At 48.2% G+C, this 13,226-nt stretch overlaps 2 protein-coding genes across 4 annotated transcripts; both read right to left on the bottom strand.

The window, feature by feature from the left end:
- Positions 1–1,688: 1,688 nt before the first annotated feature.
- LOC306699180 (uncharacterized protein) lies at positions 1,689–9,229 on the bottom strand. Of its 3 annotated transcripts, XR_013767163.1 has the most exons (14): positions 8,707–9,229; positions 8,437–8,530; positions 8,215–8,302; positions 7,568–7,892; positions 7,387–7,480; positions 6,764–6,851; positions 5,785–6,091; positions 5,381–5,474; positions 5,162–5,249; positions 4,613–4,931; positions 4,338–4,455; positions 3,911–3,998; positions 2,919–3,647; positions 1,689–2,841 (listed from the first exon to the last, which is right to left on the bottom strand). XR_013767163.1 is itself a non-coding variant. In XM_079163708.1 (13 exons), exons 1-13 carry the CDS (start codon positions 8,765–8,767, stop codon positions 3,084–3,086), a joined length of 2,328 nt encoding a protein of 775 aa, XP_079019834.1. In that variant the 5' UTR covers positions 8,768–9,229; the 3' UTR covers positions 1,689–3,083. The 3 variants fall into 3 exon arrangements, 2 of the variants coding, with proteins under 2 accessions (XP_079019834.1, XP_079019835.1); XM_079163708.1 differs by having other exon boundaries at positions 1,689–3,647; XM_079163709.1 differs by having other exon boundaries at positions 1,689–3,647; positions 4,338–4,431.
- Positions 9,230–9,348: 119 nt separating this feature from the next.
- Positions 9,349–12,426, bottom strand: LOC306698917 (uncharacterized protein). Its single transcript, XM_079163415.1, has 4 exons — positions 12,348–12,426; positions 11,508–11,601; positions 11,339–11,426; positions 9,349–10,849 (listed from the first exon to the last, which is right to left on the bottom strand). Exons 1-4 carry the CDS (start codon positions 12,364–12,366, stop codon positions 9,827–9,829), a joined length of 1,224 nt encoding a protein of 407 aa, XP_079019541.1. The 5' UTR covers positions 12,367–12,426; the 3' UTR covers positions 9,349–9,826.
- Between the last annotated feature and the right edge of the window lie 800 nt (positions 12,427–13,226).

The following is a 13,226-nucleotide window of genomic DNA, read 5'->3' as shown; positions in this document are numbered from 1 at the left end:
TCAGTGTTTCATTAATAATGGTCAGTGTTTCAATGATAATGGTCAGTGTTTCATTGATAATGGTCAGTGTTTCAGTGATAATGGTCAGTGTTTAATTGATAATGGTCAGTGTTTCATTAATAATGGTCAGTGTTTCATTGACAATGGTCAGTGTTTCATTGATATGGTCAGTGTTTCATTGACAATGGTCAGTGTTTCAGTGATATGGTCAGTGTTTCATTGACAATGGTCAGTGTTTCATTGATAATGGTCAGTGTTTCATTGATAATGGTCAGTGTTTCAGTGATAATGGTCAATGTTTCAGTGATAATGGTCAGTGTTTCAGTGATAATGGTCAATGTTTCATTAATGGTCAGTGTTTCAGTGATATGGTCAGTGCTTCAGTGATAATGGTCAGTGTTTCATTAATAATGGTCAGTGTTTCATTGATAATGGTCAGTGTTTCAGTGATAATGGTCAATGTTTCAGTGATAATGGTCAGTGTTTCAGTGATAATGGTCAGTGTTTCAGTGACAGCTTCATCAGCATTCATCACCTGCTCTACATTACGTTGATGTACAGCTTACTGATGTGAACCAGCAGCAGTAGATCTCATCTCAGTGTGAATATCTGATGCATTGATGCAGATCCACACTTTGTCATTTAACCATCACATTAATGGGAGTTCTGGTTCATTTACTGGAAGCTACGACATCAGACGCTCCTTTAGAAAATACATTTAGTCTGCAGACTCAACACTGTTCTTTATGTTTCAGACACATTCAGAGTTTAGCTTTTCTGTCACACTTATTGTGCAAAAATGTTTTCATTATTTGTTTGTTTTCTGGAGCTTTCTGCGGTGCTGAAGCCTCAAAAATCAAACACGAGGAGAGAACTTCCACCAATCAAGGTTCATGTTTAAAAGCAGACTTCTGTTCGTCTGTCTCGCTCTTAAATGAGTTGACTTCATTGTTAAATAATCTTCACATCTTTAGCCTCAACTTTCCAACGTTCAGTCGATTTATCGATCAACAGAAATCGATCAGCCTCGTTTATGTGAAACACAAATGACAAATCTGCTTTTATATTGAAATAACCTGAATCCTTTAGTCCGACAAAATGAACCACTTGAAGAGAAACAAAGAATCTTCACGACTGAGAATCAAACGGAGGAATTTGGGGCATTTTTGCTTCAAACGTGACTGAAAATAAAATGAAACTAAATGATTGTTAATTATTAATATTGTTCTTTATGACTGTATGAGTGATTGTTAAACCTGTGAGATAAACATATTTGTTTTCATGGTGCGTCACTTTAAATGTTGCCACCACAACGTCGGCGTTATCTACTTTCCTTTGGTAAAGGAAGGTCCAGTGTTTCCTCTGCTAAAGGAGATAAGGAAGGAAGCATCAAACCACCCTTCCTCAGCACTTAGAGGATTTGATAACCCTGATAAAAACTCAGATAAGGCAACATTTGACTTATTAACAATTATTAATAGTTTATTTAAATACAGGAAACGTCTATAAGCGTGTTGTTCTCTGTAGCGTCCATGTTGTTTCCACCTGAAGACTTAAAGCTCATGAACACACCGAAGTCAGGAGAACCACATCAGAGGAGCACCTGAACGCACCATTAGGGCCAAAGTATGAAAGTGGAGAAAATATGAAAATAAAGCAAACACAACACCAACAGAGACAAACACCGGTGATAATGAAACGTTTTAATCTCATGTCGTACAAACGAGAGAAAGAGAAAAGTTCACTTCAGTCTTTGTTTGGAGGAAAAATGTAAAATCTCAGACGGAATATTTGTATCTGTCCAACATTCAGAAGAGCAGGAAGTGACATCACGAGAGGAACAAACGAAGCTCGGTCTGCCGTCACCTCTTAAATAAAAACAATACAAAAAGAACTTCTTGTAAATAAATACAAAAAACTGGGAGGAGCCCAAAAAGAAACCCTTGAATGCACATCAGTTTGTTTATGGATCTGGTTCCTCCTCCTTTGTTTAGGCTCCACGTCATCAGTCCAAAGTGGTCTACGACCCAGCTTAGTCTACGTACGGTGGTGGTCTACGTCCCAGCTTAGTCTACGTACGGTGGTGGTCTACGACCCAGCTTAGTCTACGTACGGTGGTGGTCTACGACCCAGCTTAGTCTACGTACGGTGGTGGTCTACGTCCCAGGTCAGTCTACGTACGGTGGTGGTCTACGTCCCAGCTTAGTCTACGTACGGTGGTGGTCTACGTCCCAGCTTAGTCTACGTACGGTGGTGGTCTACGTCCCAGGTCAGTCTACGTACGGTGGTGGTCTACGTCCCAGGTCAGTCTACGTACGGTGGTGGTCTACGTCCCAGCTTAGTCTACGTACGGTGGTGGTCTACGTCCCAGCTTAGTCTACGTACGGTGGTGGTCTACGTCCCAGCTTAGTCTACGTACGGTGGTGGTCTACGTCCCAGGTCAGTCTACGTACGGTGGTGGTCTACGTCCCAGGTCAGTCTACGTACGGTGGTGGTCTACGTCCCAGCTTAGTCTACGTACGGTGGTGGTCTACGTCCCAGCTTAGTCTACGTACGGTGGTAGTCTACGTCCCAGGTCAGTCTACGTACGGTGGTGGATTTTTTTCGGTCTTTTGTCACGAACGTGTGAAATATAAAAGTTCAGGATGAACAAGCTCCGCCTCCTCCGCCTCAGAAGGAGCCCTGCCAACACAAACCTGGAGTGGGAGGAGCAACTCGAACCTCCTCTGGTTAAAACCACGTCTACGTGAGGAGCTCAGGAGGTCCAGACTAGAACCGGACCGAGTAGTCAGCCAGCGATATTAGTTCAGATCCGTCCGTATCCGTGTGTCGATAGTTCAGCTGTAAAGAGGTTCCACTTTAAAAAAACTAAGGGATCTGCATCCAGATTGTTAAAAGACAACAAGTCCACATCCTACCTTAAACCAGGACCAGGTCTTCAGTTCACTGTGCAGCTCTCCTGTTGAAAACCAGGACCAGCTCTGTGTGGAGACGGACCACGTCCAGGACCACACCTCCTCCTCTGTAGTCCCGTGGTCCACCACGGACCAGAATGTCTGTACGGGAGGACGGTCCACGCGGGTCTACATGAGGGCGTTGAGGTGTCCGGAGTGACCCACAGAGTTCAGCATCAGGGCTCTCTGGTCCAGCACCTCCCGGTCCCGGCCCAGCGAGGCCCTCTCCTGCTCCACCATGGCTCGGTCTCTCTCCACCGCCGCCCTCTCCCTCTCTAACCACAGCCGCTCCGCCTGCACCGCCGCCCTCTCTCTCTCCACCGCCGCTCGGTCTCTCTCCACCATCTCCCTCTCTCTCTCCACCGCCGCTCGGTCTCGCTCCACCACCTCCCACTCCCTCTCCAGGCCTCCCAGCGGGCCCTCGCACACCTCAGAGTCACGCTGGTTCTGCTCGCCGCCGCCGCCGCCGGAGTCGCCGAACACCTCCTGTACGTAGTCGGAGGAGGAGGTGGGGGGAGGAGGGCGGGACCTGTGTCTGGGGGCGGGGTGGTCGTCATCATGGGTGACGGGGGTGAGGAGGGGGGCGCTGGCCGTCAGGCGGCCCTCCATCGCTTCGTTCATCAGCTGGAACCACGGCCAGGAGGAGGTGCTGTCTGCTACGTTCTCCATACCCACAGGAGGATACTTCAGGTCCTACAGAGGAGGACCGGGGGGGGGATAGGAGCAGGACGAGGAGAAGGAGCAACAGAAGAGGGGAGGAGGAAAGAGAAAGAGGAGAGGTGAAGAGAGAGAGAGAAAGGGGAGAAGACAGAGCTTTCACAAATACTCACTCGAGCACCACATGTGGATTAGTGAGCAGCTGTTTCACTGATGAAACTACAGTAGGAACCAATGACAGACAGGAAGTCAGACTGCATTGAGGGACGGACCAACATGTTGTCGTCTAATGAACAAACCTTGTATCTCCTCTTCAGGTTGTCCCATTTCTTTGCCATCTGGTAGGTGGAGACTTTCCCCTGCAGCCCGAGCTCCTTCAGGATCGCTCTGAGAGACGAGAGAGACACAAGCTGTCTGTCTGTCTGTCTGTCTGTCTGTCTGTCTGTCTGCACACAGGCTGTCTGTCTGTCTGTCTGTCTGTCTGTCTGCACACAGGCTGTCTGTCTGTCTGTCTGTCTGTCTGTCTGTCTGTCTGTCTGTCTGTCTGTCTGTCTGTCTGTCTGCCTGTCTGTCTGTCTGTCTGTCTGTACACAGGCAGGCTGTCTGTCTGTCTGTCTGTCTGTCTGTCTGTCTGCACACAGGCTGTCTGTCTGTCTGTCTGCACACAGGCTGTCTGTCTGTCTGTCTGTCTGTCTGCTCCTCTATCACATAAAGACGGCGTCTTACTTCCAGGCAGCCTTGGCGGCGTTCCTCCTCCCGGTGAACAGAGCCTCGTTAGCGGCTCTGAGCTGGATCATCCTCCTGGTGTCCTGGTCCGTCACTGTGGGAGACGGACAGCAGACGGCTGCTAAATGTGAGCCTTCAATCAAGCTTTATTTATAAAGACACGACTTTAACTCAGAGCAACACACACTGGCCGTTGATAGGAAAAGACCGATCCTACGGAGAACCCAATAAAACACCGACCCCTTCCTGTCCCGCTGATAAAGACGTCCTCTCACTTTTATAGGACAGGTCCGACGGCGTGGAGCACTCCTCTCCGCTGGCGTCGATGTAGGTCACGTTCCCGTCGGCCTCGCCGGCGTCGACGCCCACCATGTTCTCCAGCTCCGACACGCCGCTCCGCTCCGCCATCAGACAGTCTCTGTCGGGCGGAGGAGACGACACGAAGACGCCGTCCTCCTCGCTGCTCCACACGGGCGTCACTCGGGGAGCTTTGCCCGCCAGACGTCCCTCCAGAGCGTCGTTCATCAGCTGGAACCAGGGCCAGGAGGCCGGGTTGGTCTGGCCCTCCATCCCCCGAGGAGGGAACTTCAGGTCCTGGAAGAACAAACGCGTCTTTACAGGAGAGAAGCTGGAAGCAGCTCAACGTTCTCTATGTGACCCTCTGAACCCAGAAGGGAAAAGAAAGTTTCCTCCAAACAATTCCCAAAACGACACCGTTTATTCATTCTGCTCCGATTCTCATCTCTCTGACGGTCCTTGAACACATGTTTCTCAGTTGATCTCATCTGAACAGGTAGACTAACAGGTAGACGGGGGGGCGTCACCTTAAACTTGGTCTTCAGGTTGTCCCACTTCTTGGCGACCTGGTCCGGTGTGATCTTCCCCGTCAGACCCATCTCCTTCACTATCCCCCTGTAGACAAACTCATTACTGACATGAAACCAGGACTAGTCACTGTGTGGGCTTCAGGTACAGCTGGATGAGGATGATACCCCCCCCCCCCCAGACATCATGAATGGTTCAGTCCAGACGTGCTCCTTTACCTCCAGGCCGGCTTGGCCGTGTTCCTCCTCCCCGTGAACAGAGACTCGTTAGCAGCTCGTAGCTCAATGAGCCGCCTGGTGTCGTCTTCTGTCACTGGGATGGAGGTCAGAGGTCAGGAAGTCATTACATCATCAGTCAGAGTAGTTTACTCCACTACAGCTCTTAAAGGGACAGTGTGTTTCACAGAGTCGGCCATCTTGAACCGGTTCTAGGGAGACTCTCAGGTCTGTACGTAATCTACCACCATCTTAATAACAAATAACTTCTGATTCTGTTGAATTTATAAGTTTATAAAATGTGTTTCCGTGTCGTTCTCGTCCTGTTGTAATCTCAGCTCTCACCACTAGATGTCCCTGAATGCCACACACTGCTCCTTTAAGTAGTTCTTTGGTTCCTTCCTCACGTTTGTAGGTGAACTCGGCCATCCGCTGCAGATCCCCCAGAGACGCCGACCCGTTCTTGTCCTCGTTGTCGACCAGCAGGTCCATCTCCGACTCCGTCAGGAACTCGGCCATCCCCCCCCGGCTGCGGCGGGCTCTCTTCTTGGGCGTCGGCGACAGCGGCTCGCAGTCCTCGTCCTCGTCCTCCACGATGGGCGTGAGGATGGGCGCCGCCCCGGCGAAGCGGCCCTCCATGGCGTCGTTCATCCGGTAGAACCAGGGCCAGGAGCTCGGGTTGGTCTCCACGCCTCGGGCGGGAAACTTCAGCTCCTGGTAGAGACAGAAAGTTCTACAGATCGTCCACAGAGGGACCTTATCCTCCTGTCGACACTCTGCCACCGGCACCGCTGACTCACAGCCACGCCGCCGCTCCTCCATCAAACCTTTCACCCTTTAACGTCTGGAGATCTGGTCACAAGCTGGGACTAACGTGGGAACATCAGGCCTCATGCAAGAACCTCTGCAGGTCCAGATGCACTGAAGAAGCTCAAGTGTATATATGGCGTATACTTGGACATGCACGTGTTCTGACTGTATTCTTCTATGTGAAGTTATTTTACTGAATCATTTCTTCTTCATTGGTTCATTTGATGAGGATGTGTTGGTTCTTACTGGTCGTTGATGAAGAGCTCAGATGTTTTACCAACAAGATGAATGTAGAATCTCATCGAGCGGTTTAATTGATGAATAAATGACCTCATCCTTTATCCTCTGCATAATCAATCCCCCCAAAATAAATCCAAGATAATAAAATAATAAAAAGTGCTTCAGAAGTCAGGACCTGACAGGATGAGCTCCTCTCTGGTGAGCGCTGTGATAAAGTGTTGAAGGACTAACTCAGCGGTTCCTGCATGAAGCCCAGAGTCTCCTGAACAGAGGCGTCACTGTGAGTCTTGGATCGGTGGTCTGAGGAGCTGCAGGAGGTCTGGACCTTGGACCTACCTTGTATCTCCTCTTCAGGTTGTCCCACTTCTTGGCCAGCTGATCGGTGGTCAGCTTCCCCTGCAGACCGAGCTCGTACAGGATGGACCTGAGAACCAGACGGCTTTCAGGAATCATTGTTCTCCATAAGCAACACGCTCAATCCTTTTAAAATGTTTGTAAAATATATATATCATATCTGCAGACTTTGACCTGAGGGGATTACCCACAATTCATAGCAATGTGACGTGTGACCAGTGGAAGCCGGAGACAAAAGAAAAAACTACATTTAAAAAGGTAAACAAAGAGGATGTTCTTCATTAAAATAAACACTAAAGACCTTCAGAGTCTGGACCTTCAGAGTCTGGACCATCAGAGTCTGGACCATCAGAGTCTGGACCTTCAGAGTCTGGACCTTCAGAGTCTGGACCTTCAGAGTCTGGACCATCAGAGTCTGGACCTTCAGAGTCTGGACCTTCAGAGTCTGGACCATCAGAGTCTGGACGTTCAGAGTCTGGACCTTCAGAGTCTGGACCATCAGAGTCTGGACCTTCAGAGTCTGGACCATCAGAGTCTGGACCATCAGAGTCTGGACCATCAGAGTCTGGACCTTCAGAGTCTGGACCTGGTGCAGTGTAACTCACCTCCAGGCCGGTTTGGCGGAGTGCTTCCTGCCGGTGAAGAGAGCTTCGTTAGCGGCTCTGAGTTTGATCATCCGCTCCGTCTCTGGTTCGGTCACTGTGAACGAGGAACAAACACAGAAACGGGTTCAGAAGGAAGAAATGATTCACGTGATCTTAAACCCGCCGTGTTCAAAGAAACTACTTTTATAGGAGCACTCGCTCATCCTCCTCCAGCCCATGGGGACCCCCTCAGCGGGGGCGGCGTCGGCGTGGGACGTCCCGTGGTCCTCGGTGGCCTCCTGAGCCACCGTGTCCTCCATCTCCGTCTTGATGAGGAACTCCAGGATGTCGGTGTTCTCCTGGTGGTGGTTGGACTGGTTGCTGCTGCTGCAGCGGGGCTCCGGGCTCAGCACCAGGTTGCTGTTGTAGAGGCGACCGTGCATGGCTTCGTCCATGATGTGGAACCAGGGCCACGACTCCACCACCCCCCCGATGTGGTCCTGGCCCTGATAAGGCTGCTTCAGGTCCTGGAAAGACACACAGCGAGATTAAGAGACCCTTTGAATGTGGTTTAACTGATCCAGGCTAAAACCATCCTGTTGTTTAAAGAGTCTGGACCTTTAAGAGTCTAGACCTGGACCTTTAAGAGTCTGGACCTTTAAGAGTCTAGACCTGGACCGTAACGAGTCAGGACCGTAACGAGTCTGGACCTTTAAGAGTACGGGCCTTAAAGAGTCTGGACCTGGACCTTTAAGAGTCTTGGCTAGTGCCACTAGTATTAATGGTTTATGAGCGTGTGTCTGAATAAACGTTCTGCTGCTTCAGATGAACAGGTTGTGAATTCATCACCTTGTACTTCGTTCGCAGGTTGTCCCATTTTTTGGCAATCTGGTCCGCTGTGAGTTTCCCCTCCAGACCGAGGCCCTTTAGGATGGTGCTGAGGACGAAGAGAGAGAGGAGGAAGAGGAAGCAGCAGGAAGTAGAAGTAGAAGCAGAAAGTGTCATGAAAACACAATATTAAAGTACAAGTACCTCATATTGAAGTACAGTGTGTGAGTGAACGTTGGTTACCTCCACGCTATCTTGGCTGAGTTCCTTTTCCCCGTGAACAGAGACTCGTTAGACGCTCTGAACTCTATCAGCCTCTTCACATCCTCCTCAGTCACTGCAGAGAGGTCACAGGTCACAGGTCACAGGTTAGGGTCACGCTCATCTGATGCATGAGTATGGGACCACAAGACACCGGGACCAGAGAACACCGGGAACACAGGACACCGGGACCACAAGACACCGGGACCACAGGACACTGGGACCAGAGAACACCGGGAACAGATTACTTACTTTTATAGGAGTTTTCTGAGAACTGTGGCAGCGGATTCAGCACTGACTCCATTGTGATCATTGAAGAAGAGGAGGTCTGAAACTGACTCCTGGGGCAGCTAGGAAAGGAAGGAAGGAAGTTTTCTGGCACCACCAGGCCTGACGCTAACTAACTAACTAACAGGTTACATGTCACTAACAGGACTAACTAACAGGTTAGTGTTAGTTAGTTAACACTAGTTTAGCACTATTACTTAGTGCATCCTGCAGGTTTTACCGGTTCTGTTTCTCCCGAAGCTAACTCCCGAAGCTAACCGTTAGAAGAAGCAGGCTGCTAGCTAGCGTTAGCTTAAGGGCAGCTAACCTACTAAACAACAAACAGACACGGGGCCGGGATTCCCGCCACACAACAACACCGGTTTCCGGTAGCTCGTGTTGTTCTGTACGTCCGGTGTTCTCCCGTTATTATTGTGCTCCATCGTCTCTGTGAGTGAATACAGCGGTAAATAAAGAGCCGTTAAACGTTTCCTCTGCTCGGTTGGGTTCAGGGTGCGCTCGATTAATAGCGCCCGAGAACTGGCTTCCGTCACGTGACCTGCGCAGCTGGGGGGGGCGGGGTTACACGGACAACATTCTTGTGAAATATTTTTATTTTTCCTGAATTCTTGAAGCACCACAAATAAATAGAATAAAAGCAAGTTATTATAAAAGAGTAGATAGTGGCACAAGTAAAATATATATGTATCACATATATAAGTCATGTCTGATCTACTGATCAAGGATTTTATTTATTGTGTACTTTCATTGTGTACTTTGTGAAGATTCATTGTGTTGATTCTGTTGTATTTGCTGCACAACATCAACACAAACCTTCATCACATGTGACTCGTTAACATTTAAATCTGTGTCTTTGGTTGATTTACAGGATTTATGAACAGAAACAATAGAAGCTGCTCTTCTCCTCCTCTTCCTCTTCTTCTTCTCTCCTGCTGACTTCTTCCTGCTCAACATGTTTCATCACTTCATTACACAAAGTCATTAGAGAGGTCAAGAGAAGAGTGAAACTACAGTGTGTCCACCACAGAAGAAGAACTCCGAGTCTTTATTGAACCGTGAACATGAACTCTCTCGTCTCCGCCGCTCACAGCTTCTCAACGAGCCTCTGGAACAAACACACCAGTCTCTGTCTGGTCTCCAGCTGGTCCGGGTCCAGGTCTGCAGCCATCAATCTCTGGTAGAACCTGGTCTGCAGCACCACCTCCTTCTCTGTGCTCCTCTGGGCCTGATGTCCGTCCACAGCCGGCTCCTCCTCCCGCTCTCTCCTGAGCAGCGCTCGCTCTCTCTCCAAGTCCTCTCTGGCTCTCTCCAGGAACACCCGGTCCCGGTCCAAGAAAGCCCGGTCCCTGTCCAGGAACGCCCGGTCTCGATCCAGAACCACTCTGTCTCGATCCAGAACCGCCCGGTCTCTGTCCAGAACCTCCCGGTCTCTCTCCAGCGCGGTGGTGTCTCTGCTCAGCGTCTCTCTGTCTCGCTCTAAGGCGATCAGCTCTCTGTCGAACTCGGCCTGCTCTCTCTCCAGAGCTCGCCACTCTCGCTGCAGCTCCAGCAGCCTCCTGTCGGGCTCGCCGCCCGGGCCGCCTGTGTCGAGCCCGACAGGAGGCTGCTGGAGCTGCCACGAGGAGGAGGACGGCGCCGGCCTCCCGTTGGACTCGAAGGTGCAGCCGGGCAGTAAGGTGGCGTACAGCACGGTGGCGGTCTGGCTCTTGTTCGCGGCCGGCTGACCCTCCATCACAGCGGGCTCACACTCGGGGATTATTCTCACGCAGTCTCGTCCGGCTGAGACGACCTCGGCGAGCGACCCGGTTCTGCTCTCCGCTTCGACGCCGCTGAGCTCCAGGACGTCCCGCAGCGTCCCGACACCCTGCGGAGCTCCCGGCTCGACCGCGGCCGGGCCAGAGGAAGACGCTTCTGTTTTGGGGGAAAGAAGCGAAGGCGCCGCCGCGGCGGTGGCGGCGAAGACGTCGTCCTCGTCCTCGCTCAGCGCGGACGGCTGGACGACGCTGGCGGTCCCGGCCAGGTGGCCGTTCATGGCCTCGTCCATCAGGTGGAACCAGCGCCACGAGCTGGTCGGGGTCTCCATGCCCAGCGGGGGGTTCTTCAGCACCTACACAGGACAGAGACATTTAGAAGCAGTGAAGCTCAGAGGTCAGTCCGAGTCCACCAGAGACCTCCACACAGTCTGCTAGAGGTCTTCACCTAAACCAGATCTAAACCTAAACCTGATCTCAGAACAGTCGGCTCTTCTCAGCATGAACATGATTCATTGGAATGAATACGATCACTGATGCAGACTCCTGCATGAAATGCTAATGTTAGCGTCATTAATAACTATTCATGGAGGCTGCAGGAACCAGGGATGGAACTGACGACCCGCTCTGCCCCCTGAGCCACGGTGAGCTCTCTTAACACGGACTCCAGATGTAGATGAACTTTCCTTCTTCTGATATGATCCACATACTAGATTCCTGTGCTCCGTGTTTTAGAGACTTCCTGTTTTAGAGTTAGAGGATCCTCTATGAGGTCCTCTATAAGTCCAGCATGTTGGACTACAGACTAGCTGTCAGCTGGTTCAGAGTCTCACACACAGACTGACCCGGTACTTGTCCTTCAGGTTGTCCCACTTCTTCTTCAGCTGCTGAGCGCTCAGCGCTCCCTGGATCCCCATCTGGTTCCTGATGGCCCTGCAGGAGAGCAGACAGTTCACCATCAGAGACCAGGATCAGACCAACGGGACCTTGAACGCGGTCTGAGACCAGACTGACCTCCAGCCCCTCATGGCCGAGTTCTTCCGTCCGGTGAAGATGTCGGCGTTGGTGGCTCGAAGCTGAATCAGCAGTTTGATGTCTCTGTCTGTCACTATGGAAACACATTCGTCATCATCATCATCATCATCATCATCATCAGTCGTCTGTCTCGTACTGAGCTGATGAAGACTTCAGAGTTCAAGATTTACTTGATCAGAATAAAACACGCTGCGTGTTTCTGGTCTCTTCTGTTTCTCCTGTTGTAATCAATAGTGGAAAGTAACTAAGTACATTTACTCAAGTACTGTCTGAGTATTTCCATTCTAATTACTTTATACTTTTACTCCACAACAGAGAGAATCTTTAACTTTTAACTGCACTACATTTATTTCACACATCTGCTTCTAAATCTAAACCACAACATATAATAAGGAGCATCTATATAATCTATTCTATTCTATATAATCTATATACACCACAACATAAACGTCTCTGCGTTCTACTGTAATCTATTACATCAGCTCTCTGTGTAAAGAGTAGAATCTGTATAATCAACAGTAAACATGCTGTCACGTGTGATAAAAGTACTTTTACTGTAGTAAAAGATACGAGTACTTCTCCCACCACTGATCATAATAATAATAATGTTATTAAACTCTTATGTTCTTGTCAGTATAAGTTTAATAAGCTATGAAAAGAACGTTAACAGTGTTTTTAGCATTCTTAACTAGCGTTAGCATCTCTAGCACAACAAGGTCACAAATTAAATGTTTGATTAAATAACCTTAGAGTCTTTTCATAAATGGTTATTCAAAATAGTATCTTCATATTCAAACAATATGTTTTAAGTCACTTTACTTCTATATGTGTTTTCCATTTTTGCCGTTTTTTCAGCGGGTTTCACGCACTCAGGTCCTCCCTCCAAAACACAACAACATCCGGTGGTGACCGGAAAAGAAAGTGTTTTTCTTCTTCTTCTGTTTGTCTCGCGCAGTTGAGACTCACCGGTGGCGCTTTTCTGCCACCTACTGGCAGATAAATATACATCAAATAAATAACAAATAAATAATAATAATAAATAGTCATTTGAAATTAAAAAAAACTCGCAGACAAATAAAAATAAATCAATAAAAATACATATTTCACTTTTTTTTTCATATACAAAATGCATGAAAAAATACAAAAGCTACAACAAATATAAATATATAAGAGTAAATAGTAAATATAAAGAAAAGCAAACAAAACAAATAAAAAAAAAAAATTATTCAAACAGATAATATTTTTAAAGCCTTTTGTGTTTAAAAACAAAGAATTCAATAGTTTGAATAAGAAAACTAAAAATAAAGATTCTGGTTCCAGAAAATTCACCTTTTTATACACGATGAATATTAAACTATTAGATTAAATGTAGAATCAGAGGAAACGATCACCAGCTTTACAATTTGAGAATCTTCATTTCATTTATAACTATTTATAATGTCGTGTTTTTAGTCTAACATCTGTCTTTTTATAAGTAAATATCCGTCTCTAAAAAACACCGGATTGCCTTTTTAGATGTCATAATCATAATTGAAAATATAAAAATCCTAATTTAACATAAATGAATACAGTGATTGATTCATAATATAGTGAATATTCTGAAGGAACATTTCATTTAAACAATCTTAAACCTAAAACTCTTTACTTTTCCTTCACATGTTACTTATAAGAAAGGCTCATTGAATGATATTATACATA

The sequence above is a fragment of the Pholis gunnellus genome (genome assembly GCF_910591455.1).
Source record: "Pholis gunnellus genome assembly, chromosome: 7".
NCBI classification, from domain to species: Eukaryota; Metazoa; Chordata; class Actinopteri; order Perciformes; family Pholidae; genus Pholis; species Pholis gunnellus.
This window is presented reverse-complemented; position numbering and strand designations above follow the sequence as displayed.

Bases quoted from the DNA above. Each gene is read 5' to 3' on its own strand.
- LOC306699180 (XM_079163708.1), bottom strand. From the start codon at position 8,767: ATGATCACAATGGAGTCAGTGCTGAATCCGCTGCCACAGTTCTCAGAA. The intron at 8,531-8,706 runs GTAAGTAATCTG...ACCTCTCTGCAG, and splicing joins CTCAGAAAACTCCTATAAAA to TGACTGAGGAGGATGTGAAG. The intron at 3,999-4,337 runs GTAAGACGCCGT...CTCGTCTCTCAG, and splicing joins GCCGCCAAGGCTGCCTGGAA to AGCGATCCTGAAGGAGCTCG.
- LOC306698917 (XM_079163415.1), bottom strand. The intron at 11,427-11,507 runs GTCAGTCTGGTC...GCTCTCCTGCAG, and splicing joins TCGGCCATGAGGGGCTGGAG to GGCCATCAGGAACCAGATGG. The intron at 10,850-11,338 runs GTCAGTCTGTGT...TGTCCTGTGTAG, and splicing joins ACCTGAAGGACAAGTACCGG to GTGCTGAAGAACCCCCCGCT.